This window comes from Chenopodium quinoa, unplaced genomic scaffold, assembly GCF_001683475.1.
Source record: "Chenopodium quinoa cultivar QQ74 unplaced genomic scaffold, ASM168347v1, whole genome shotgun sequence".
Classification (NCBI taxonomy): domain Eukaryota; kingdom Viridiplantae; phylum Streptophyta; class Magnoliopsida; order Caryophyllales; family Amaranthaceae; genus Chenopodium; species Chenopodium quinoa.
Window position 1 is genome coordinate 1,080,094 of NW_018743389.1, and position 27,283 is coordinate 1,107,376.

General features: G+C 32.7%; 1 protein-coding gene and 1 pseudogene across 1 annotated transcript; both read left to right on the forward strand.

Moving 5' to 3' along the window:
- On the forward strand, positions 1 to 576 carry LOC110738321. The gene has a single exon (XM_021918684.1). The coding sequence runs from the start codon at positions 1 to 3 to the stop codon at positions 574 to 576; it is 576 nt and encodes a 191-aa protein (XP_021774376.1).
- Positions 577 to 12,165: 11,589 nt separating this feature from the next.
- The window catches only part of LOC110738394, a 37,124-nt pseudogene continuing 22,006 nt past the window's right edge, over positions 12,166 to 27,283 (forward strand).

Consider the following 27,283-nt stretch of genomic DNA (forward strand, 5'->3'; position numbering starts at 1 on the left):
ATGTCTAGTGTGAAAGAATTGACCACAAATTTTGTCAAACTCAAGAAGTTTGACGGTGTGGAGTTTCGGAGATGGAAGAAGAAGATGTACTTTCTTCTTACATCTTTGAAAGTAGCCTATGTCATTAGTACTCCAAGGCCTAGTGAACATGAGAATGAATCCTTGGAAGATGTTCGGGAAAGGTCAAAATGGGACAACGATGACTTTATTTGTCGTGGTCATATTTTGAATGGTATGGAGGACGATCTTTTTGATGTTTATCAAAATGTGGAGTCGGCTAAGGAGCTTTGGGAGTCTTTGGAGGGGAAATATATGGCTGAAGATACTTCAAGTAAGAAGTTTTTAGTAAGTAATTTTAATAATTTTAAGTTTGTTGATGGTCGGTCCATAATGGACCAATTTCATGAATTACAACGAATCTATGGGAACTTGAAACAACATGGTATTTCTATGGATGAATTGTTTGTTGTTTCAAGTATAACTGACAAGTTGCCTACTAGTTGGAAAAGTGTTAAGCATGAGCTTAAACACAAGAAAGAGGACATGTCTTTGTCCGAGTTGGCCACCCATCTTTAAGTTGAAGAAGGGATAAGAGCCATGGAAAGTGCTAAGGATGGGAATCCTAGCTCATCTACCATTAATTTGGTAGAGGAAGGAAAAACTGGTGCTTCCACTAGTGGAAAGAGAAAGAATAATACCTCTTTCAAGGGAAAGTCCAAGAAGCAAGCAAACAATAACAAGTTTGCTTGTTGGGAATGCGGTAAAGTTGGTCACCGCAAAAAGGACTGCTTTTCTTACAAGAAAAGGATGGAAAAAGCCAAGGAGGGCCATGCTAGCACTAGCAAGGAACAACCCACCAAAGGTAATCCAATTCATGAGGTTGAATTTAATTCCGGTTTGGATTTAAATGCACCGGATCCTAACATTTTTATGGTGCAAGATGATGACTCATGGTGGATTGATTCGGGGGCTTCAAGGCATGTATGCAAGATGAGGCATTGGTTCAAAACCTTCCACAAGGTTGGTGATGGAGAAAATCTCTTTATGGGGAACAATTCGACCATCAAGGTCCTTGGTAGAGGACAAGTAGAACTAATGTTTAGTTCGGGGAATGCAATCATTCTTAGGGATGTGTTGTATGCTCCGGATATTAGTAGGAATCTTGTATCGGGGCCTTCCCTGAATAGTCTTGGCTATAAACTAGTGTTTGAAGCTAATAGGTGTATTATTACTAGAGGAACAAATTTCATAGGTCGTTGTTATTTATGTAATGGATTATTTAAGCTTTCTTTGAAAGACTTGTATGGATTTGATGATTTTTGTTTGAATGTTGATGCAAGTGATAATCATGTTGATTTAAGTTTATTTGACTTGTGGCATTCTAGATTAGGACATGTGAATTATAATAAAATGTTGTTTATGTCCAAACAAGAATTGATTCCATGTTGTAATATTTCTCCTAATAAGTGTTCTACTTGCATGTTGAACAAGATCACTAGAACTCCATTTAAGAGAGTTGAGAGAAGTTCTAACATTTTAGAACTAATCCATAGTGACTTGTGTGATTTTCATAGTACGCCTTCTTTGGGGAACAAAAGATACATGGTAACTTTTATAGATGATTATTCTAGGTTTCGTTACGTGTATCTTTTGCATTCCAAAGATGAAGCTTTAACTAAGTTTGATATTTATAAAAGGGAAGTAGAATTGCAAGTAGATTCATTTATTAAGAGAATTAGAACTGATAAGGGAGGGGAATACTATGATCCAAGTTATTTCCAATATTTGGGTATAATTCATGAGACTACAGCTGGTTATGCACCACAATCAAATGGTGTAGCTAAAAGGAAAAACAGAACCCTAGAAGAAATGGTTAATTCCATGATATCTTACTCAGGTTTGAGTGAAGGGTTCTGGGGTGAAGCAATGTTGACAGCATGTCACATTCTTAACCGAGTTCCCACAAAGGGAAAAGAATCTACTCCTTATGAACTTTGGTACAAAAGAAAGCCAAACTTGAAGTATCTCAAGGTTTGGGGTTGTAGGGCTATCGTAAGAGTTCCCGGCAACAAGAAAAGAAAGCTCGGTGAAAGGGGCTTGGATTGCATATTTATAGGTTATGCTGAGCATAGCAAAACCTATAGGTTCTATGTAATAGAACAAAATGACTATATATCTGTTCATTCAGTTATAGAGTCAAGAGACGCAATTTTTGATGAAAACCAATTTTCATCAATGAGTAGACCGAAATATCTACAAATTAGTGCCAATGATAGGGAGATAGTAGAGTTGAATGATCAACTTGAAACTCATGAAAGTACATTCGATAATGAGAATGTTGAAACTCCTCAATTGAGGAGAAGTACTAGAGAAAGGAAAATTAGGAATCCTCTAGATGACTTCATAATTTATTTGGTTGAAGGATCTAGGGATGTCCTTAGTTCCACTACTCCATATTGCTTCAATGTGGATAGCGACCCAAAAACTTATAGTGAAGCAATTTCTTCCCAAGATAGTGCATTTTGGAAAGAGGCTATAAATGATGAGATGGATTCCATCATGGGAAATAACACTTGGGTCTTAGAGGATTTACCTTCCGGTTGCAAACCACTTGGTTGCAAGTGGATTTTCACTAGGAAAAGGAGACCGGATGGCTCCATAGTGAAATTTAAAGCCAGATTGGTTATCCAAGGCTTTTAGGCAAAAGCATGGTGTTGATTATTTTGACACCTATGCACCGGTTGCAAGAATAACCTCGATAAGGTTGTTAATTGCAATGGCTTCGGTATATAATCTAGTAATCCATCAAATGGATGTCAAAACGGAATTCCTTTATGGAGATCTAGAGGAAGAAGTGTATATGAAACAACCCGAAGGGTTTGTTTTGGAAGGACAAGAAGATAAGGTGTGTAAATTGGTTAAGTCCTTGTATGGACTTAAACAAGCACCAAAGCAGTGGCATCGAAAGTTTGATGACACAATTTTTTCCTTTGGATTCAAGGTGAATCAAGCTGATAAGTGTATATGTAGCAAATTTGATGACAAAGGTCATGGTGTCATCATTTGTCTATATGTTGATGATATGCTTATCTTTGGTACAAGTCTACAACAAGTAGAATTGACCAAGGAATTCTTATCCTCATCTTTTCTGATGAAGGATTTGGGGGAGGCGGATGTCATTTTAGGCATCAAGATAATTCGGGACAATGGAAGACTTATTCTAAGTCAATCTCACTATGTTGAGAAAATGATCAAACGGTTCAATATGTTTGATAAGTGTCCTGTGAACACCCCCATAGAACCAAATGTCAAATTGGTTAAGAATCCGGGAAAAACAATTTCCCAATTGGAATATTCAAGGATAATTGGATCCTTGATGTATGCCATGACTAGTACAAGACCGGATATTGCATTGGCTGTGGGAAAACTAAGTAGATTTACTAGTAACCTGGGTACATAGCATTGGTTTGCAATAAGGAGGGTCTTGAGGTACCTTAAGGGTACGTTAGACTATGGTCTATCTTATAGTGGATTTCCTTCGGTTTTAGAAGGATTTTCGGATGCTAGTTGGATCACTTACAAAGAGGATGACTCTTCTGTAAGTGGTTGGGTTATTTATGTTTGGAAGAGGTGCCATTTCATGGTCTTCCAAGAAACAAACTTGCATCGCTGATTCCACTATGGAACCAGAGTTTATAGCTCTTGCATCAGCTAGTAAAGAAGCTGAGTGGTTGAGGAATCTCATGATAGAGTTGCCTTTATTGTCAAAGCCAATGCCACCGGTGGCAATCCATTGTGATTCCAATTTGGCATTGATAAAGGCTTATAGTCAAGTGTACAATGGTAAGTCTCGGCATATTTCACTAAGGCATAGCCTAGTGAAAGAGCTTATCAATGATGGGTCATAAGTCTTGACTATGTTCCAACAAAGATGAATTTGGCGGATTGCTTTACAAAGGCAATGCCAAGACATTCCATCATATTTGCTATGAATGGAATGGGTTTATGTCCAAAAACACAAATTTGTGAATCCCAATCTAACGCTTGAATAAACATCAAGTCTTAGATTCAATGTGGTTGAATTGCAATTTTGTTGTTTGTTAGCAATATTTGATGACCCATATTGCTATGGTACTTGTGATGTGTAAGGTAGCGTCATTTAAAGTTCTCAAAGATTTAGAGTTGAGAAGCTCTAAATGTAAGTGTCTTGTCACAAGGGCACATTTACGTATATGAGAACGTACCTATATAAATTCGAAGTTTAGCCGCTTCAAGAAGTCTAGATGGACATATAGACTTCGATGAACTTATGAAAGATACGGACACATGGTTGTTTAAAGGTGTCAAGTGATGATTAATTCGATTTGTCTTATGTGTACTTCACCTTCGAATGATTGGATATATCCGTGTGATTCAATCCGTATGGAAATCATAGGATATGATCATCGTTAAGTGTGTTGTACTAGGTGTTAATTCAATCCGAAGGGACATTAACATTGATGCATAAGATGTGGCTAAATGATAGAATTGGAGAATGTTTAAAGGGACACTCTAAATGGGGGAGGATTGTTGGAATATTTAGAGTGTCGAAGTGGAGCGTGCTCTACTGTTTGATCGCGCTCGTGCTAGCTAGGCGCGACCCGCGATGAAACCGCGCCAAAATCGCGATAAGTTTCTGGAAATCTGGCAAGTCTTTGGAGGAGCGCCCGTGCCTCTATTAGGCGCGACCGCGCCTAAATCGCGACAAAATCGCGTCAACTTTCTGGAAAATCAGAAAGTTAGGATTCCAGAAGAGGAGCGCCCGCTCCTACTATAGGAGCGCCCGCTCCACCTTGAGGAGCGCCCGCTCCTCCTGGTGGAGCGCCCGCGCCATCTGTTTTTCGCGAATTTTTTACGGTTAAGTCTCTATTAAAGACTTGGTTTTTCAATATAGAAAAAAGAGAGACAGAACTTTTCTCTGTTATTCTCCCTAAGTAATTCTCCATTATTTCTCTCAAAAAAATTTCAAACTTTGGTGGGAAATCTTCTTGATTTTAGTCTTCTTTGTGAATTATTCATCATCAATTTGGTTCTTAGTGCAAAGAACAATTGGGCTGACTTTTGTATCTCAAAGAGTATTTCCGGATCAAACCCAAACACCTTTGTGGGGGAAATTAAACTCTTTAGGAATGTATTCATACGCCTAAGTCAGTGTGTCAAGGATTGAGACTCAAGTGGTCACCGATTTCTCATATTCATGTTGATTGTTAAAGCTTGGAGTAGAGGCAAGTACATTATCTTTCACAACTAGTGTTTTTCATTGTATTTTCTGTAATTCTTTAGTAATTTGGTGTTTGGTTGTAATACATTGAATTGTATTTGGGTTTTTGTATAAGTCATTATCAATTATACATAGTTAGGTTTTGATCCCACAATTGTTAAAGTAGTTCTTGTTCTAGAATTACTTAAAAACCTAACAATATAAACATACAAAAAAAATTTAGAAAAATAACTACCAACACTTACAAAATATCGTCATGTTTATAAACATAAAAAATAAAAATAAAAACAAATTTACTAACCCTTATAAAAAAATTTAACAAACAATATTTATTAACATTCTGATTTTCAAAAAAAATTCTGATTTTCAAAAACAAAATATATTACACATAGAAAAATAAACACATAAAAAAATTACCACATATCAAAAATTAACACATAAAAAAAATTAACACAAAAAATTAAACAATAACACAAAAAAATTATGTTATTCAAAAAATAAATGTATTACACATTAAAAAAAATTAAAAAATTAAACGTTAACACAAAGAATTACCACATGCAAAAAAATTAATACATAAAAAAATAACACATAAAACAAAAAAAATTAAACATTAACACAAAATATTTTGATTTAAAAAAAATATATATACTAGACATAAAAAAAATAACACATTAATAAAAATGAACACATAAAAAAAATTAACACATAAAACAAAAATATTTAAAATTAACACAAAAATTCTGATTTTCAAAAAAAAAAAATATTAGACAAAGAAAGATAAAAAAAAAAATCGGAAAAGGGAGGGGCTCCTGGCTAGGACGCCCACCCCCTGGTGGTGGCGTCAGATCAGGCCGCCGGAGCCAGGGGGCTGGCGTCTGGGCTTGCCGCCCAGCCACAGCGGTGGCGCCTTTGAAATACGCCACTTTGTACCGCTTCCTCAATTCTCCACACAGAACACTACACTTCCTCATTCCCCCAAATACTAAAACCCTAACCCTAAAATCCTAAATCCCCAGGCAACGCGTCATCAGCCAGGCATCAGGTGCTCCGACACCGACAGTCCAACGGTCTAACGTCCTTGAATTTCGCCGAGGTCAGTGAATTTCATTTCACTAATTTAATGTATTTTTTTTGGTAAATCGCTGATTTAATGTCTCATTTCGCTAATTTACTTTACGATTTAGGGATTTTTTTGGTAAATAGTTGAATTTCATTTCGCTAATTTACTTTACAATTTGGGGATTTTTCCTCAAGAAATTGAAGATTGGTTTTAACTGTGTTTTGTTATAGTATTGTCTTCATTATAAGTCCCAGATGATTTTTTTTTAATATGATTAGCCGATTAGAAATTGAAGATTGTTTTGATTAGCCGATTTGGGGATTTTTCCTCTAGAAACTAAAGTTGTGACCGGATATTTGACTAATTGAGTTGAGTATTTGAGCCCTATAATTTTTGTTTAATTAATATTGATTATTATTTCTTATTTTCTATTTAATTTATATTGATTATTGAATTTATTATCATTCATTCATCGAGTGCTTTCCCAAAATAATGTTGAGAAGTGTTGTAATTCCACAAATACAGCCACATTTTTATCAATTCCAAATATACTGTCCACGTCAGCGGTTCAATTAATTATATTTTTTTGTCCGATTTTATCACAAAACCGCTACTTCAAATAGCGGTTTAGATAGGAAAACCGCTACTTGAAGTAGCGGTTTTCACCTTATAATAATTATGCTAGTACATTTTAAAAAAAGTAAAAAGTCAATCATCTCTTTCTCTCTCCTGCCGTTCAAACCAAAGTTCCATCATTCTCCATTGCTAATCCTTGCTCAAATTTTATTTGGCAATTTCATTATTTATTGCTTCTTATCATCCTCAAAACCTGTTGGTTAGTGGGCTTTTGAATCAATTTGGGCATAGATAAATTAAGTTTGGGAAATTGCTTATCTTGCAATTCTCTCTCTTAACCCTAAAATTTTAATCACTGCTATGGGCTACGTAGTGCCGCCATCACCACCATCGTTGTGCCATCGCCATCACCACCGTAGCTGAACCGCTGCCTCATCGTCACAAGCTTTTCCGCCACTAGGTTAATAATGTATAGTGTGATTTTTTATAATTACAATATGTAAGATCTAACAAAAATAAGATTTGATTTTTTTTAGTTTGATTTAATTTGGAGTATTATCAATCATATAGCTTAATTTCAATATGTTCTTCTGAATTTGTCCCTTGAATATAGTAGATTTGATAGCTTATTTCAATAAATTTTTTTTTATTTACATAAAATGGAAAACTGCTACTTCAGTTAGCGGTTTTTCACATTTGGAAACCGCTAATTGAAATGGCGGTTTTGGGTTGAACCGGATGAACAAAAATCGAATTAATGCTTAGATGATGATGTGGGCAGTATAATGGGAATTTGTAAAAGAATGGCTGCATTTATGGAATTACAATTTTTGGGAGCATTATTGAGGGAAAGAGCTCTCATTCATTCTGCATTTATCATGTATGTGTAGCAGTAACTGGTGTCGTGCATTGTGGACTCGTGGTGGTAGTCGATAGGGCAGTGACGGATCCACATATAGTCATTTTGGATCTGGTGACACACTTTTATTTTTGGAAAAAAAAAACTTAAACAATTAGTCACGCCTCTCTCTCCTCCCAAGTCCCAAAGACCCAGAAAGCCCTAATTCCCGAAAAAACAACAGAACACGCTTCCCCCCTCTCTCTCTCTCTCCTCTATTGAAGCATCAAGCATACTCGCAAAATCTCCATTGAAGGGGCTTTTAAGCTTTCTCTCCTCCACCGAAGCAATCTCAAAGGTTAGATCTTCTTTTTCTGTAATTATTGACCTAATTTAATTAATGAATTGTCAGATTTTAACACTATATACTCAATTTAGGGTTCTTCGAATTTTGATAATTGTGGGTTGATAAATGAGTCAATCGTTCGAATTTTGAAATTGAGTCAATCAAATTTTACTGATTGTGGGTTGATAATTGCAGGGTTTGGCAGTTGGCACTCGAAATTCTCCATTGAATGCTTGAAGCAGGCAATTGGCTTCGTACTTTCAGAGGCCCTGACTCTGAGCTTTCGCTCCTCCATTGAAGCAGCCTACTATCTGTCTGCCTACAGGTTAGATCTTGAATTCTTGACAATCTAGTGTAGACGTGTAGTAGTCATAGCCGTTTCTAATATTCTAGTGGCCCGGAGCAAAATGATAATACTTTTGTTGAATAAATCATTTGTTTTTATAATTATAAATATTTATGTAATTTTTTAATTAATAAATAATTTTACGTAATTTGTTAAGTATTTCATCAGTTATTTTAATTGCATTATTTACACTTTTCACTATTCACACACCTCTTTTGAATTTCTTTTGTGATTTATTCATTAGAATATTATATTTTAAAATAGTTATATGTGATAATTTATTTCGTGATTAATCAATTTATTACATGGTTATGACATACACAAAATGTGCATAATTACACTTCTACATTGAAATCCTTCTTTGATTCATCTCATTCTATTGAAGAGTATTAAATTGACTTATTTGTATCAATCTATAATTATGAGTGAGAAATCAATAATAATCATGTTTCATAAATGTATCATCTCATAATTAAATTATCATTTCTTATCATGCTTGTAAACATGTCATTAAATAGAATTTATCAAACAATCCAAGAATCATAATCTTCTTATAATGATGACACTTTAATTTTCAAAGTATATAAAATACCTAATAAGATACTATGAGAATATTAAAAAGTCCATACATGTATACATACTAAATAAAATTATCAACCACTTAAAAATCATCTCACTCGATTCTCCTATATCTTAAAAATAATTATTGTCATAATAAAATTGCATAATTAAAATATTTCAAGCCTAAAACAAGAAAAACCTTCTCATGTAAGAAATAAAAACTTGTAAGAAAACTTTTGAAACAACTACTATCATCAGTAACACATACACATCTAAATCCCTTCCAATTCAAAGTGAAATCTTGATTTTGATAACTTTAATATAAACTATTACTATGAAAAAAATAACATTCATTAAGATATCTTTTTATAACTACAATTATAATAAATCATTTTATTATAAATTCAAACATTTAATGCAAAAAAAAATAATCCCTCCATTTTTTAAAGTGCGCATCACTTTAATCAGCATAATTTGTTAGGAGCTTGAATTCTATAAATAATATGCACAAAAAATTGATACATTGCATAAAATTTCATAGTATCAACTAATTATTATAAATATATGATCAAAATTATTAAAGGTAAAATAATGTTATGTATCAACAAAATGTATAGTAAAGTGTTTCATTTACTTTAGGATGATTTTTTTTTTACAAAAACTTTAGGATGATAAATTTTGTAGGGTACCCCTCCGTATTTTATTGGTTATTATTAGATTTTGAATATTATTCATAATACTTCAATCGTTTCTTTTTATTGATTATGTTATTTAGATTTTAAAAATTATTCATAATACTCATTCCGTCCCAAAATATATGAGACGTTAGACTTTTTTCACTATTTATGTATTAGTTTTGATCATAATTTTTTACTAACATAATAAAAACTTATTTTATCATAAAATATTGTTAAATAGGTATATATATATAAAGTTTCAAAATATAATTTTAAAATAATTTTCATAATAATTAATTATATATAAATAAATTCAAAGTATTGCGTTAACATGCGTGCAATATTGATTGTGTCATGTATTCTGGGATAGAGGGAATTAAATAATATTTAAATTTACTCACGAAAGTAAAAGAGTCGTGTGAGATCATGTTTGATTCATCTCAACGAATGCTCTATTAATATTCAATCGTTATAATTTTAAAAAGTATGTAATGAATAATAATCAAATATGTGTATTGACAAACGTGTAAAAGTCAAAACGTATCCAATAAAAAGTGAAGAAGGGAGTGTTATACTTTAGATATAGGGTAATTTTGTGAAAATTTAAGATAATTTTACCAACAACTACCATTATAATGACTACTTTGAGAACAACTAACTACCATTTATTTATTTATTTTTTTTGTAAGAAAAAAAAATCTACCACAAAAATCTTGAGTAACACAACTTCATTTAATTTCTTGGCAATAATCTCCAATTGAGGGAGCTAAAAAATCGGTCGTTTCAACGACAAGGGAAGGGAGGAGGGGCAGTTTCATCGACCTAAGAAGATAGGGGCTATTTGGGGGATGGGGGAAGGGGGGTGGTTTTAATGGTGTAGGTGGGTCGCCAGAGTGTTTTTAGGGGTAGAGAAGGGCCGATTGGCTGTTATCGATTGCTAGGGGAGGCGGGCGGTCGAATTTCAGTCGGGCTGGGGGTTGGGGCTAAGGGGAGGAAGGTTGGTAGCTGGCTGGGAAGGGTTTTTAATTGTTTTTTATCTTTTTTTTACAAAAAAAATTTGGACCAATTATGTTGTGACACATCACACATTGCTTTTACAAAATGAAAATCACCCTTTCTTTAAGTCACTGGTTAATCGATCTAGTGGAAGAAAATCAACCCAAAAGTTCATAGTGCTCTCTAATTAACGTAATTTGGGATTATTGAGAGTAAATTGCTGAAAGTTCGGATTAATAAATTATAGTGAATTTTTCTAAAAATTAAAACTTAGATTTTGGAAGCATCCAATATATTAGCTCGAAAAGCGAAGACAAGTCGAATTCAAGGAAAATTGGAGGATGAAATGGAGTCATTTGACTCTTGAAATTGTCGTTTTTAATCTCTTTAATTTTAATAAAAATGTATTCCTTTAATGGAAGTGGTGTTACTTATATTTGTTGGGAGATGTAGCAAAATTTCAATTTCAGATTTACATAAACGCGTAATAGGTGTTGTTGAACTCATTTGTATGTGATATCGGTAAAAGTTATTACAACATCATGACCTTGTATGAGAATATATACTCCCCCTGTCTCACAATATAGTTTTTGTTTTCCTATTTTAGAGACCCAAAATGTTGTTCCTATTTCTATTTTTGGATAGTATGTAAAGACCATTATACCCTTAATTTTTACTTTATTCATTGAACTTCTTAATTTACCCTTAACTTATCCACTTGCATTGTACTTTTTTCACTTTCTCTCTCTAATTTTTGTCTATAATTGAACTTTTCACCCTTCACCCCTTAAATTATCCACTTGCTTTGTACTTTTGTCTAGTTCTTTTCTACTTCTCCTCTCATTTCTTAAATACTGTTAAAAAAATAAAATAGGAGCTATATTATGGGACGGAGGGAGTATAAGATATGATTTTGTCAGATCACAAAGAAATGTGATTGACATGTATGAAACATATATCTCAAGAGGATTTTATCCATTTGAATTATTGGGGTCCCTTAATGTAAGACATACTGATTTTGGGTTATTTCCGTCATTTCAGCAACATTCATAGACTTTTAATTATATGTTAGAAAATATCTCGCACAACACGAAACATCATCACTAATTACTAACTTCCCTCGTTCTATCAATAGTCTCATCCCATGCTTAAATGTATATTGGTAAGCCTTATATGCGTTGTCCTTACTCGTTGTAATAGCTAAATAGTAAATGTCGTTAATGACCTTAATTGATATTGCGTAAGGGCTTCTTAATTGACTTATGTTACTTACTGTCCTTTTGTTTGTTGTAAACTCAGTTTAATTAATGTAATTTCAGCTGTTTTTTTTTTAAAAAAACTCTTAAAAACTTTCAAAGAATTGATACAAGCTTTGACATATGAAAATATCAAAAAATATTTAAAACATATTTACATAAAACCTTTATAAAGTCCATATGTCTCATAATTAGATAATCTTATATAAAGACCCGCCTTATTTATTTATCAGACAAGTTTAACCCATATTATAACTATGGCGGGTCATGGCTTTTAAAGGCCTCCATTCCTATGTCCTAAGTCTCTGAGTTATTTCATCGAAGCGCACTCAAGTTCTCCATCGAAGCGCATTCAACGTTCTCCATCGAAGCATTCTCCGTTGAATCTAATTCTTGTATCCCCCATTGAAGCAGCTTCTAAGGTAAGTTGTTTGTTGTTGTTATCATCACATCAATTTCACAATCTAGGGTTTATATTTGATCTAATCTAATTTAATTATCAGTGCTTTAAGTTTAGGGTTCGCAAATTCTTAGATTATGAAACATCATATCCAAAAGAAAAGAAAATTATGAGCGTAATTTGATTATTGAATCAAGTACCCCTAAAATTATGTATTTTTCGAGATAATTCAATATGAAATCAAATCTCTTTTCCCTGGGCCTAGGGCGGCCGCCCCTCCTGCCCTGCATCAGGGACGGGCCCGGTAGTAGTGTACTGCTATTGTGTATTTGTGTAATTTGTTTTTGTTAATCGTGTATTTAATTGTAGTGCTATTGTGTATTTGTCAAATTTGTGTAAATGTGTAATTCAGTATATACCTATTTTAGGGAATTAGGGTGGTTTCGGTGGTGGTGCAGCCAGCAAGGGTATTGCAGATTTTTGTCGTGGTGCTATGTCGTTTAATATTAGTAATTGTTTATGATAAAAATTGTGGTGTATATAGCCTGAACTTGGGATCACCGTATATTTAGAGTATAAGATTTGGGGCATAATTGGCTTTTTATTATTTACACAAGACAAGAAACTTTTAGTGGAGAGATAATAATTCAACTTCCATTATAATTCTTCCTGTTTTGGAATAATCTTTTTTATTGTCTTAGTAACCTGAACTAGTGCAAATAGGTAGTGATTATGCGGGCTGGGTGTCGTGGCTCAAAACAAGATGGAAGGATTGTGTGGACTGCTTTATGATGCATGTCAGATAATCAGATATGCAGCAGAGCAAGGTTTAGGTTCCTTGTGGCTCGTATATTGAGTTTGAAAAGAATACGGTTGGAAGGAGATGCAACTTTTGTGTTTTTTAGGTTAATTCTAGCACTAGAACTGCTGTTAGAAGTTCTGTAAACTACATCGTGCAGGAAAATTGGGCGAAATTGGTTGTGGGATTAGTTATCAAAGAGGCCAACTTTACCTATATTTTGCTCCAAGTGACAAACCCTTTACACTACTTGTTGATTTAGGCATGTTTTATAACCTGCTGAAGTTGATTTGTTGGTAGAAAAAAAGTAATTACAGAGTGTGATGGATTAATAATTTGACTTTATAAAAGAAGGGCCAACGAAAATGGGTGATAGTTGTTTGTATGATATTTCTTACAGTGTTCGTTAATAGCATGGGAGATCAAATGTTGAATGATTGTTTGATTACTTATCTAGAAGGAGATTTGTTTTACAATGTTAGCATGGATGATAGTGTACATCGTTATAGAGCAATTGTAATAAAATTAGTACTTTTTTAGTTGTAATATGAATTTGCATTACTTATGAAATTAACTTTTTTATGTATTTTTTTTTGTTCATTATTCAAGCTTTGACTATTTTTTGATATTTTATGCGGTTGGTGGATGATGATGGGACAACCTATAATTTAAATCTTGGATCCACCACTAGGTAGGGGCGGAGCCAACTTTAAAAAAAAAAAAACGGACAGAAAGCCAGAAAGAAGGAAGAAAAGAAAACTGAACTCTGAAAAGTGAAACCTAACTTTCCTCTTTCCTCTCTCTTCGAAGTTCGAAAATCCTCGTCCAGTCCGCCCCTCTCAACTCGTCGGCTCCACTCCCGGCACTCCGTCCCTCCGTCCGTCGAGTCGCCGCCGTCGCTGCTTCGTGATTCACTGCTTCGTCCGTTCGTCGGCTCATCGCTGTACTCGCTGCTCTCTATTCGACTTCGCTCACTTCGCTAAATCGCTAGACCCAATTCACGGTATGTAAATCTGAATTTAATCTCTGAATTATTAGTTTATTACTTGTTTAATTGTTTATAGTTTATACTTTTATTCAATTATTCTGGGTATTGAAGATTTGAAGTATTGAACTATTGAAATTTTGAAATGTGTTGGTTTATTGTCTTATTGAAATCTTTGAATATTGAAATCTGTTGGTTAAATGGTTTATTACTTGTTTTTTCTTCTGTTTTTGTGAATTTATTGAAATAATGAAATGTATAGTTAATTTTGTGAACTTTTGATTGCATTTTATTCTCCTGTGTTTGTGAATTTATTGAAATGTATAGTTGAATTAGAAATTTAGAATTTTAGGTTTTATTATTATGTAATGATGTGGAATTGTGGATTGTGGAAATTGATATATATTTTTCAATTTAATTAGGAAATGTCAAAAGATTCACCTAATTCAAACAAATCCAAGGCAACTAGTAAACTTAATGAAAATGAGTCAAATTTCAATATTAGGTATTAACCAATTTGTGTGTTTGAGTTTTTTTTTTTGTTTTTTTTTTTTGTTAAGCTTTTTGTGAAGATAAAGCTTTTTGTCCCCCCAAGTTGAAATCCTGGCTCCGCCACGTGTAGTCGGTAGGATTGGCGGACCGGTACCTTTGGCTATCTTCTTCACCTTTAATTAGAATTATGAACGCTTGATAGTTATTTTATAATTCTCCAATCAAAATTTTACTTCTATTATATGTAATGTTGAATGATCAAGTACTTGAATTTTCAGTTCTGCTATTCTCTGTCATTGTTGGTATATGATTTTTAATTACTGCCATTTAACCTATTAGGAGCTCTATATTTGGCTTTGGCTGATTATGAACTATATTATGTTTGAGTTTTGCTGCTTGTGGTAAATCAAATCTCTTCTAGTGAAGAATTTCCTTGGGTAGTTTGGTCTGTGTTTAACCAGCTTTATAAAAAATAAATACCAAGTAAAAATGTAAAATGATATGTTCAATTTGCTTGTTTATTATGAACCTTTGAAGTATTGATAAGGTCAGAATATATGGGGTTTTAAATTTTTTGTTTAGCGTCAATCAATTTGGTAACTAGTATGTTACTATGTTTGGTGACTTATGAATCTTAAAAATGATATGAGTTGCCGATCTTTCCATCAGCTGAATTTGTTGAATACTTGAATTGCCTTAGTTGCTTTTGCTTTTGAATTGTTGAATTTTTCATTTTTCTTATCTGTAATCTATTTGTAATCCATAATTTGAACTTATGTACTGAATTTTTAATTATTATATTTTTCATTCCTTTGTGAATTACGATTCCGAACTTCCGAAGTTTTGAACCCACACTTCGGAAATCTTGGAGACGCCACTGACTGTTGGTTATAATTTCTAAGGTAATGAAAGTTCATAATGAGCGATTTTGTTGCTGGATAAGAAAATTATGTGAGTTTTTGAGCCTAATTTGGTAATTGATTTAAATTTGCCTTTATTGTTAGGATGTCGATGTCGGATTCAGATAGCTCACATACCGGTGATCATAAGTACTTTTGGCAAATCACTCGTGATCGTAAGTCTCTTGTCTACTGCTACACCTGAGCTGATGATTTGTGATATTTTTAATGTTTAAGCCAGTCTGATGAACTAGTGTAAATATGCTGAATCGGAATCTACTTGTCGAATTTCATCTGGGTCTGTGAACTTAGAAGATAACTGATAATTTTGGTATTTAAATACTAAATTATTGTTAGATTTTGTGGGATGTATAACTAGCTGTCACTTTTATAGAAATGATGAGTTTATTACCATAAAAAAAAGCAGGGAGTATCAAAAACTTATTTTGGAAGAGCAATGATGAGTTAAAAATTTGTACTAGTTTTTAGAATGGAAGGCCAACATTTATTTTTATCTGCACAAAGACTCCATAAAGGTTGGGAGTCTTGAGACGACCCTAAAGTTGTTATTTAGATCATGATGTCTTTGATGGAGGGAACCAACTAACAGATTTTGTACCGACTTTTGAGTTACTATTCAATTTAATTTAATATGTGCTAGTTACAGTTTCAGCAGTGAATAATTTAATTTATTTAGTTTTCCCTCCTTGTATCTCATTCTAGACCACATTCAAATAGAAATAGAAAGATGTTCGACTAGTCTATCATGCAAATTTATAAACTGAAAGAGCATTAGGTCAATTTCAAATAGACATGGTTTTATTATCTGTTATTCGTCAAACTTAACTGAAGTTCCCTTCCATGTTTGTGTTCTGTTTGAATCAGGGTTGCTTCATGAAATGCTTGGATCAACAAAGAAGGGGGACTCTCGGTCAACTTGGAAGGTATATTTGGATTACATTTGGTGTTGATGACTCCTTTTCCTCTTTTTTAGTTGATATAGCTCAAAAATTTTTAATTGGATAATTAAGTTGTCCATTTAGCCGAGGAGACTGCAATATATATGGTCTCCACAAAAGTTCTGTTAGTTTGTTGTTTTGTATATTTTTTTATCACTTTACCTATCATTTGGGTGGCTTATGGTTGGCGTTTTTTGCGGTCATAATTCATATCTGTCTGACCTGTGTACCTTATTTAGGTTCTCATCATGGACAGATTAACGGTTAAGATAATGTCCTATGCTTGCAAAATGGCTGACATCACTGAAGTGGGAGTCTCATGTAAGTAAATAAACCCACTTTTTCCTTGAATTTTGTACCTATATAGCTAACCAAGCCCATGATGTTATTTGTGACCTTATGGAAATAGAAAACAAGGTGCTTACAGAAGTTAATTCATAGTGCTGTTACTATCCTGTTCCTATTAAATTTCTTGCTACCTTTTGTTTATTTTTATTTTTATTTATAATATTTTATAGATGTGCTGATTCAAGGGTTTTTACAGTATTATTCCTTGAATTCTCTACCGCGTGTGAGTTTCTCTGGAATCTTGTGCAAGGCACGAAATAGAGTATGCCCTTAATTCTATGCCTTGTTTATAGCTCTTAGTGAGAGTGGTCAAGGATGTTGTTGATAGAATAGTAGGGAGGTGGGTTTCATGTCTTCAATCTTTGAAGACCATTTTGGAAATGAGAGCTGGATTTTATGGAGAATGCCTACCTTCTGCTAGCACACCTTCAGTTATGCCGAAGCTGCATCATAATTCATTGTTAGGGACTATGATTGGGGTGCACTAGGGGCTCTTCAATTAGCCTGTTAGTGGTAACTTGCTGGGGGCTTGGGAAGCCATGGCCAAGATTACTAGAGTAGATAAAAGGTAGTTTCAATTAGGGGTACATAAGCTAAAAATTAATCCATCATAGAATTGAGGGATTTATATCATGTGGTGGATGTCTGGAATAATTGTCTTGTATTGGAGGAAAATGATGTTTACCAAATTGACGTGAATAGCAAGACTTGCATTCTTGGAAGCGGGAATTGTCATTTATGGGATTCCCTAACCTAAATCGTGCTTTCATTTGTTTATAATGTCATTTTGCTTATAAGGGTGTCTTATCTCTAGTCGAAATTGTTTAAACTTTAAACAAAAATGTATTGTGCCTAAGAAGGTGATGATGCCATGGACTCATGTTAAGATGATTGTTTTTGTTCTATTAGGTTAAAATGCAAATGACTTCTTATGCATGTTTGTAATGATATTTGATTAAACAATGAAATGGGTGCCCTATAAAAGTCTTTGATTTTTCTTTGCCAATGGTTAGTTGTTGTGAGATTCAAATACTTTGCACAATGGATACTTTTTTTTTTTTTTTTTTTTCAACTCGCTAGTAAATTTTATTTATGTTATCTGTTAATAATTTTTGTTAGTAGGCCCCATATCTTGATGTTGGGATTAGGGCTTTGTTGTTGTTGTTAGGGCCCACATCTCCACTTCTCATAATTAACTCCCTTTAAATTTTTTAACTCTTCCTTCTCTTTGTAACTCCGACATCCTCCATCAAAATTATAAAACTCTTACTCAAAATTCAGAAATATAAGCAATCGTTAGTTTTTAGTGTTAGTCAAATAAAGATTTGTTAATCACTTAATCGGTAGTCGATTTTCAAAAATAATAATTTTAGTTCAAAGCTTGATAATTAGTTGGTAATTACTTATAAAATTTCCTATGTTTATAGTGTGAACACTAGATTCTTGAAGAAAAAAAATGAGGCTAGTTATGTGAGCGAGATATAGTGGTGGGTGTCGATTAAATTGGTAATATGTATTGCGATCTACAAATGGTTGGATTTTTATAGATATATGAGCTAGAGATCTTTAGAATTAGGGGTTTATAGAATTAGGGCTTTTCAATTGGGGGTTAGTAAGAAGTAAATTCATGTAATTAATTCAGATCTTTTGCTCGAAATAGCTTCTTAAAGACCGGGTAATGTTTAATTTGAAAAAAAAAATTGACGATTCCTTACAATTTTGACTCAAGTTTACTCTACACTTTCTCCTGCTTTTGAACATGAGTGGCAAGGCGTTGTGCCTGCGGTGTGCGCTTTTGTTTGCCTTTTGGAATGCGTTGTCCCTAGCAACAAGATCCAGGCGTTTGACCTCACCTTTATAGGAGGATGTGCTTTTTAAACTAAGCGAACTAGATATTAGATAAAGTTGAGTCCGCAAACAAAAGTGGTGCCCACATGCAAAGTGAAGTAGATGAAATCGAAAAGGAAAAAAAGGTTTTTTTCTTAATTGAATTATGCCTCTTTTAAGCACTCACGGTAATGATGCCACGTAGATTAGTGAAAACTGTGATACTCGTGTTCGGATTTGGGTGTCGTGTCCGACATGGTGGTGGACCCTCTAGATTTAATAAATTTCATATAAGGCCACTCTATAGTTGGGTGTTGTGTCATGACTCTCAAAATGTGAAAAAAGTTACCTCTTTTTTCTTTTGGTTGCAACATTTTAAGTTTGCGCTTGTCACGTTCTTCTATTTGACCTTTTTTGTTGTATTACATGTTAGGTAACATGTATTCATGTGGATTTGATTCATTTAAATATATATTTTCATAATACCATATTTTTATATATAATTAAATATCTATAATTAGAGAATAGAGATATAAATAGTTTAAGTAATGCGTTGGCAAACATGAAGGTCAAATTGCTGCAAGTAAAAGAGAACGGAGGAAATATATGATATGAATCAAATAATTCATGATGTAAGTTGGGTTTTCCAATTTTGATTGATTACCTGTAACGGCAAAACCTTGTTCTTGGCAAAGTTGGTAGATAGTGTATGCGGAGATTGATCGTAAAAGAAAAATGACAAAAATAGAATAAAGTAGAGGTGAATAGAACAAAAGAAGGGACCTAAACGGATAATTAGTATGAACATAAAAAAAAAGAGAGAGAATGAGTAAAAAAGATTGATCTCTATAGTTATGAGATAGAGACTTATATTAAGAATTTGAAAAATATAAGTGATTAAGGAAATAGAGAATATGAATTAAAGAATTTGCGTGGATCGAATAGGATTCAATGTTTAGGCAAAGTTGGTGTCAAATAGTAGATAAATCTAATCTCTTGGACCAGATATGAAGAAATAAAGAGGGATGGAAGAAGAGCCATCCATAGTAGACTTTAGAGATAAAGAATCTGTTATATAGTTGTGGATTATTGCTATGCTTACTAGGGGCCTTATGGATACCACTTGAACTGAGTTTGAAACATTAAAGCATCACTTCAACTCAAAACTAAAATGAGCTTTAACTTTGATTACGAAACTAGTTAAACTCAAAATAATCTTGGTATTGAGCACCTATGGTTTTAATTGAATTATTTTATTTTTTTCAAAAATTATTATTTAGAACATTTATAAGATTACTTTGCGTCAAAATAATGCACCAATAATCAATAACATAATACTAAAACAGCGTGTCACTTCCTGGTGTTGTTTTTTCCCTCCAAAACTCTCCTCTCCCCTTTTAGCAAATTTTTTTTATTTTTAAAATATTTGTATAAAACAACTATAATCTATTATATTATTCCTAATCTTATATATTATCTTTATGATATTTGTATTTCTTTTTATTTCATGTTGTATTTACTTAAAATAGTTACACAATATTTTGAGACCTTTTAATTTAGGAAGAATAAGCTATAATTTAGAAGGTTGAAATATGGTGGAGAGTATAAAATTGCGGAGCCAAAAATACTATATCAAACGACTACGCATCAGTGGATTTCAAGCTTAATCAGAGCTAACTTACATATTATATTGCTTCAGATGAAGTGTTTTAATAAGGTGATTGTTGATCAAATCTGCAATGTATTTAGTTGTAAGGTGTTATTTACTTGTGCTGTAATTCTTGATTTCCTAGGAATTCTATGTATTACTGATGAAATCCTTTTTCTTTTTGTAAAAAAATTATAACCATTATATAGTTGTACAAACGTAGGGTTTAATGAAAAAAAAAAACACATATCTATTCATGGTGTTGATTTGAAATCTCATAAAATAATAATAATTGAGTTGGTTTTCTATTAAATATTTCTGTAATAATTTTATCAACTTGTAACTTTTTTTTTCCTTCAAAAAATCTATTAACTATCACTAAAACAGGTCATGCTTACATCAATCATTTTTGGACTTATGTCAAGCTATCATTAAAAAAATTCCCGTCAATACAATATAAGATGTAAGCTTTAAGTTTGTTTAAAAATTATTCTACTTAGCTGATTTTTTGTAAGTACATTATATAGTATTTTTTTAACTAATTAATTCATTAATAAAAAGTCATACGACATGTACATTGTATAGTTTTATTGGGAGTAACATGCATTATTAATGTAATATTATAATATAATGTATATTATCTTATATATTTTCAACACAATTAATAAAAAATAATACATCTTTTTTTCTCAATTGTAGTTTAACTAATTTTTGCCTTATTATTTCATCCTTCTTACATGCATTGCATTTGTTTATTCTACATGAGTTGCCATATCACAAATTAGTTATGCAAAATAAGATTATTACTACTTTGCATCGCATGGACTCTAATCTAGTTAAACCTTTAAAGAGGATGCCAAATAATACAACTGGGAACAATTGTAGGTTTAAAGTTTGTTTGACGGAAAACTTGGCATTTTTACTGATTTTGTGTCTTTTGTCGAATATTTGGATTTATTATTCGAAGGGATGGAGATGTAGCTCATAGGATCAAAGAGGGTTGGTTGAAGTGGAAGAGTGCAACGAATTTTTTATGTGATCTAGACGTGCCCTTAAGATTAAAGGGGAAATTCTATCGAACGGCAATAAAGCCCGCTTTGTTACATGGTACGAATGTTCGGGTCGTAAAAGCGACGGATGTTTGGCCATACAAGAAAGGATCAGTTGGGATTGAGGCTATTAGGAAGAAAGTAGGGGTTACATCGATTGAGTACAAGATGAGGGAGAATCACTTAAGATGGTTTGGCCATGTAAGGAGACCAAGTGATGCTACGGTAAGGAGGCTTGAAGAATGGCAAAATGTTGGGATCTCAAGTTTAAGGTGAAGACTTAAGAAAACTTGGAAGAGGGTGATTAAGAGTGACATGAGTGCTTTGGGGATTGAGGAAAATATGGTGTTGGATAGGGTGGCGTTGAGGGAGAAAATTCATGTCAACGACATGTTGTGATTATATATATACTTTTTAAAATTTATCTTAGTATTTACCATTATTATTTTATCCCATTAGTGTTTTTATGAACTGTATTGATTTGCTTTGCTAAAGTTTTCTCAAACCTCTATCTTATTTATTACTCCAATGTTTTAACCACTCCTTCGAAACTTTCTTGAATTTTATTCTCGGTTCTCTTTTAAAACTCCCTAAATTTCTCTTGGATGCTGTTTCTTTTCTCACCTTTTTTTCAAACTCTTTTAATTGATTATCTTGTTATATCCCTTTCTTTATATCATACGGTTCCTTATGACGATTCATGTTAGCCTACCCCAAATCATTTTGGGACTAAAGCTTTGTTGTTGTTGTTGTTGAATCATATTATTTATTTATCTATTTATTTTATTTGGTGAAACAGTGGTGGAAGACATATATAAAAGAAGGCAGCCATTACCCACAATGGATGCTATATATTTTATCCAGCCATCTAAGGAGAAGTAATGTTTCTGCTCTTTCATTACTATATTCTGTCATGTTGCTAAACTTTGAATTATGTATGTTCTTCCCTTCTGTAATAGACTGGAAAGTAAGAATATAGAACTGGGGAAAAATGCTTGTTTTCCTCTATCGGCTCTATATATATGCATTTTCCAGCTTACTTCCCTCTCTCACAGTCTCACCTCTGACAATCTTTCAGACTTTTCCTCCAAACTACTTATACCCTTCTCCCTTGGCTACAATGGCAGTCTATTACATCTGTCTACTTTTGTTGATTTCTATATATGTTTATGGTTAGCTTCTTACTGCAGTGACCTTCACTGATCATAAACTTCAGTGGCTCTATATGCAGGCATTTTCTGACTTCCTCCAGGCTCTCAGCTATGACAATCCCCCTGAACCCCTTTCCAAGCTAACTCTAACTAACTAGTATTGTCAGACCAATAGTACCCCTACCTCTTGGCTAGTCTATTACACCTTTTTGTTGTTTTCTATACAGGTTCGTGGCCAGTTTCTTATTGCAGTGTCCGTTAGTGAGCATAAACTTTAGTTTATGTTTGCCATGCCATCAATGTAACTGCAAATATTAATATTCTCATATTCCTTTGTCCCTATTCTATGTGGTGATGACTTTTGACAATTAGTTTAAATGTCATATTTGACATTGTAAAATCATAGGACTCTTAAGTTATTTTTTATTAACTAGCTAGAGCTGGACGCTGAATTAATATAAGAAATTGTTGTTCCTGTGGACTTGGGTAAAAAAAATCACAAAGAAAAAGGGTCGGAGTCCATGCAGGATGAGCTAATGTATTAGAATTTAGGGGAGAAGTGTATGTCAATGATGCCATTTTTGGATTCAGTAATCTTTGCAGTCTTGGTGGTTAGTTCGCGCATAAGGTCCCAAACACCTTGCTTTTCAGCGGTGATGCGTAGTCAGGACCATCACATGATGGGGGCTTTTGTTTTTCTGTCTTATTCTTGGCCCTATTTTATCAAAGCCATATATTGTGTTTCTTGCTTTTAAGAAAGAGGTCATGAATCTAGATGAATGCTTGAGACAAGCTGTTTTGCTATATGATTATTGGATAATATGCAAAAGTGCTTTCTCTTCACAGTTTGGAACTGATATGTTTCTGTGGAATTCTCTCTTGTTAATGGAGTCTAAGATGAACATATCTTGACTTTTGGAATACAATGGACTGAATCAATTTGGCTTGCTCAAACTTCTGTTGGCTGCATTCAGATAATTATGTTAAGCTTGGGTATGAATCAAAGAGGAGTTTTACACAGGAACATTTTAACTGAAGATGGAGATAGCATTAATGGGTGTTCATATTAAGTTGTGGACTAAGGGATTTAAATTTAAACACATAGTATATGTAGTTCAAATATTATTAATGTTTATTGGAAGAAAGAACCTTTCCCCATAAAAAGGCCTTTTAAATAATTCAAAGGGAATGATGAGCAAAGACAGTAATATGCAGTATTAGGAAAATAATGTTTCTTTTGAAATTAGATGTTAAACATAGTGGCATACATGGAATAAGTATATATCATTGACATTTTTGAAAATTAGATGTTAAACATAGTGGCATACATGGAATAAGTATATATCATTGACATTTTTGAAAAATGTGACGCAAATGTGTTTTATCTCACCAACAAAAGAAAAAAAGAAGAGAAAACCCTTAGGTATTAGTTTGCATATATTTTCTTATCATTCTCTGCCCCTTTTTCTCCCTGATGCTATAAGTTCTTTTCATCAAGTTGTGTGTTAATACTTTATTTAATATAGTGGCATGTACTGTATTCTTAACTTATCCCCCTCCTTTTTTTTTTTTAATTTTTTTTTCCTGATAATTTTCAGTGTTATCATGTTTTTGTCTGATATGGCTGGGAAAAAGCCTTTGTACAAGAAGTAAGTTCCAAATCTGTTAAAAATGTCATCTTTATAAACACTTCTTTTGTTCTTTGTTTTGTTGTGAACCTTGAACATAAATAATGTGATTTAGGTTCCTCTTTTTTTTCCCATCTAATTTACTTTTTTTGTTCCTTCTTTTATTGGGACCAGAGCTTTCGTATTCTTTAGTTCACCTATTACTAGAGAACTGGTCGGTCTTATCAAGAAGGATGCTACAGTTTTGCCTCGAATAGGTGCATTGAGTGAGGTTGTCTTTTTAATTTCGGGTATTGGATAGATTTTATTGGTTCTCGATTCACCTAAAAGATGTATAATTGCTTTTTTGTTATCAATTGCAGATGAATCTGGAGTATTTTGCTTTTGATAGACAGGTGAATAATGTTGAATCCTTATTTCACTTGTTTTTGTTTCTGCCATATTTGTTACCGATACCTACATTAATCAGATAATTCTGATTAAATTTAATCTCTTTCTATCCCTCCATCTTACTCTATTTATATAGGCAAAGGCAGCCCTTTTTTTTTGGCCATCTTTGAGATTATTTGGCTTCTTGTTCACCTATTTGTAGCCTAGCAAAATGGTTTTCAATATAATACTCCGTAGTATATTTCTCCTTGCTAATAATCCGAGATAAATACTTCTATCTATCTTCTTTAACATCCCTTGGAATTGTAGTGACTATGGCTCTATTCTCTAAGGTTTTGCTGAACTTAAATTATTTTTACTTATCTTAGATTATTGTAAGCATAGTTATTAAATTCGCGATTCAAATCTTACGATCTTACGATTTTACAATTAATGTATGGCCTAATGATTCAATTTACTTTTCTACCTAGTTTTTCATATTTCTCTTAACCTAGCGAGAATCTTACAAATTTAAAACATGCCTATATATATATATTTGATCTAGTAAGAACACCTCCTTATATAGGAATACTTTCTTATGCGAGAACACTTATGTTCTAAATCTTTACCCAATGTTTTAATTTTCTTTTTGGTTCTAAATTTTTTTTTCTGCTTATGTTCTAAATTTTTTTCTAGGTTCTAATGTTTTTTTTTCTGCTTATGTTTTAAATTTTTTTTCTATGCTCTTATGGTCTAATTTTTTTTTCCCATGTTCTAAATTTTTTCTACCTATGTTCTAAATTTTTTTTGGCTTATGTTCTATACATTTTCATATGTTCTAAATTTTTTCGTTTGTTCTAAATGTTTCTGATTATGTTCTAAATTATTTTCTCTTTTTTTCTACTTATGTTCTAAATTTTTTCCTAAGTTCTAATTTTTGTTCCCTAGGTTCTAAATTTTTTCAACTTATGCTCCAAATCTTTTTTCTTATGCTCTTAAATTTTATCCTATTTTTTTCTGCTTATGTTCTATATTTTTTTTCCAACGTTCTAAATTTTTCGCTTATGTTGTAAATTATTTCCTATATTCTAAATTAGTTTTCCTATGTTCTAAATTTTTTTTCTGTTTATGTTCTAAATTTTTCTTATGTTCTAAATCTTTTTTTTTCTTATGTTCTAAATTTTTTCTGCTTATGTTCTAAAATTTTATGCCTATGTTCTTAACATATATTTAAAAAAAAAAATAGAAAATTGGCTTGAATGCTTAATGAATATGTGACAATTTTGTCACAACGAAACTCTCATACAAGGTCTCACATTACTCAAATAATGAACCTACGTGGGATTTGAACCCACATCTTTTGTGCATTTTCAGAATGCACTACCCGTTGAGCTAGTTGACTAATGTATATAAAAACATTTAAATAAATATAAACCTTGAAATGACCTAGCAACTTTTAACACAAAAATGCACTAGCATAAGCCTTGGAGCTTGATAATCTACAAGCTATTTTCATACTACATGGAACTTTCTTTTTGGTAGTTTCTATTTGGTTCAGTCTCTTAAAGACATAGACATAGACATTTACAGGCAGTGAGGCAATATAGCTTACAAATGGTTGTTCAATTCCATCCTCCTAGCATGACGGCATCGGTCCAACTGACAAAGCTCCTATGCAGGATTGAGGATATTTAATTAGGTGCATGTCATCTTACTTGTACAATTACAATGATAAATCCACCAAATTTTCTACTCATGTTCTTTTTTTTTTCCTTGAAAAAATATGCGTATGTTCTAATTAATGCTCATTTTCCTCGGTTAAACTAAACAATTAAAAATGATAAAAATAATTGGACCATTAAAATATAAAGCACATATTTAGAAAATTAGAGATGCATAATTTATTAGAATCATATATGTGAAAAGTACTCAATTGCTGGTGACATTTTTACATGACAAGCACACATGGCATATTTGTGTGACCGTTTCCAGGACATCTTCCAACAGGTAGTTGAAGTAGTAACAATAGCAAAATTAGTCAAGTAAAAATAATTATAATAATAATAGAACACAAAATGATAGTCGAACACAAACATTAAGCCGAAAGCGAAGAAATTAGACCGATAGTCACAATAATAATCCAAATTAGCAATCGTAATCGCAATAATAAAACAAAGTATCAACAATAATAGGAAAAGTTGATTATAATCGCAATTTTGTAGAAAAGATCTGTAAAAATACGGAATATTGAAGAAATACCATCCGAATAATAGAACACATGCACAAACTTCGATAAATTAACAATCTTACTCAACCTAGAAAATATGTGCATTAATTGAAAAAAGGGAGAAACAACAAACTGATTGAAACGGGAGAAAGAAAGAGAAAAAGAATACTGTATTTGTTAGAACCGCCATCTTTGTCGAGGAGAAGGTGCTTGTGAGAGGATGATGAAGGTCCTTCCATGGTGATTTTGTACTGAGGAGAGAGAGAAGGCTGGCTGGGAAAATTTTAAAAAGAAAATAAAACGTCTAATGATGAAAATACAGGAGAAATATAAGATCCATAAATCACGAAAAATGTCATTACTAAGCCTACACTTTGGCTGGATCTAAATGTCATTCTTAATTATTCTTATGTAGTTAAGAGTTCTTATATAGAGGAGTATTCCCCTCTCTCTCTCTTTCTCTCTTTATATATATATATATATATATATATATATATATATATATATATATATATATATATATATATATATATATATGAGAAGACGGGTGAAAACCCCTCCTATAAGTGAGAACTCTTTCATG

Bases quoted from the DNA above. Each gene is read 5' to 3' on its own strand.
- LOC110738321 (XM_021918684.1), top strand. From the start codon at position 1: ATGTCTAGTGTGAAAGAATTGACCACAAATTTTGTCAAACTCAAGAAG.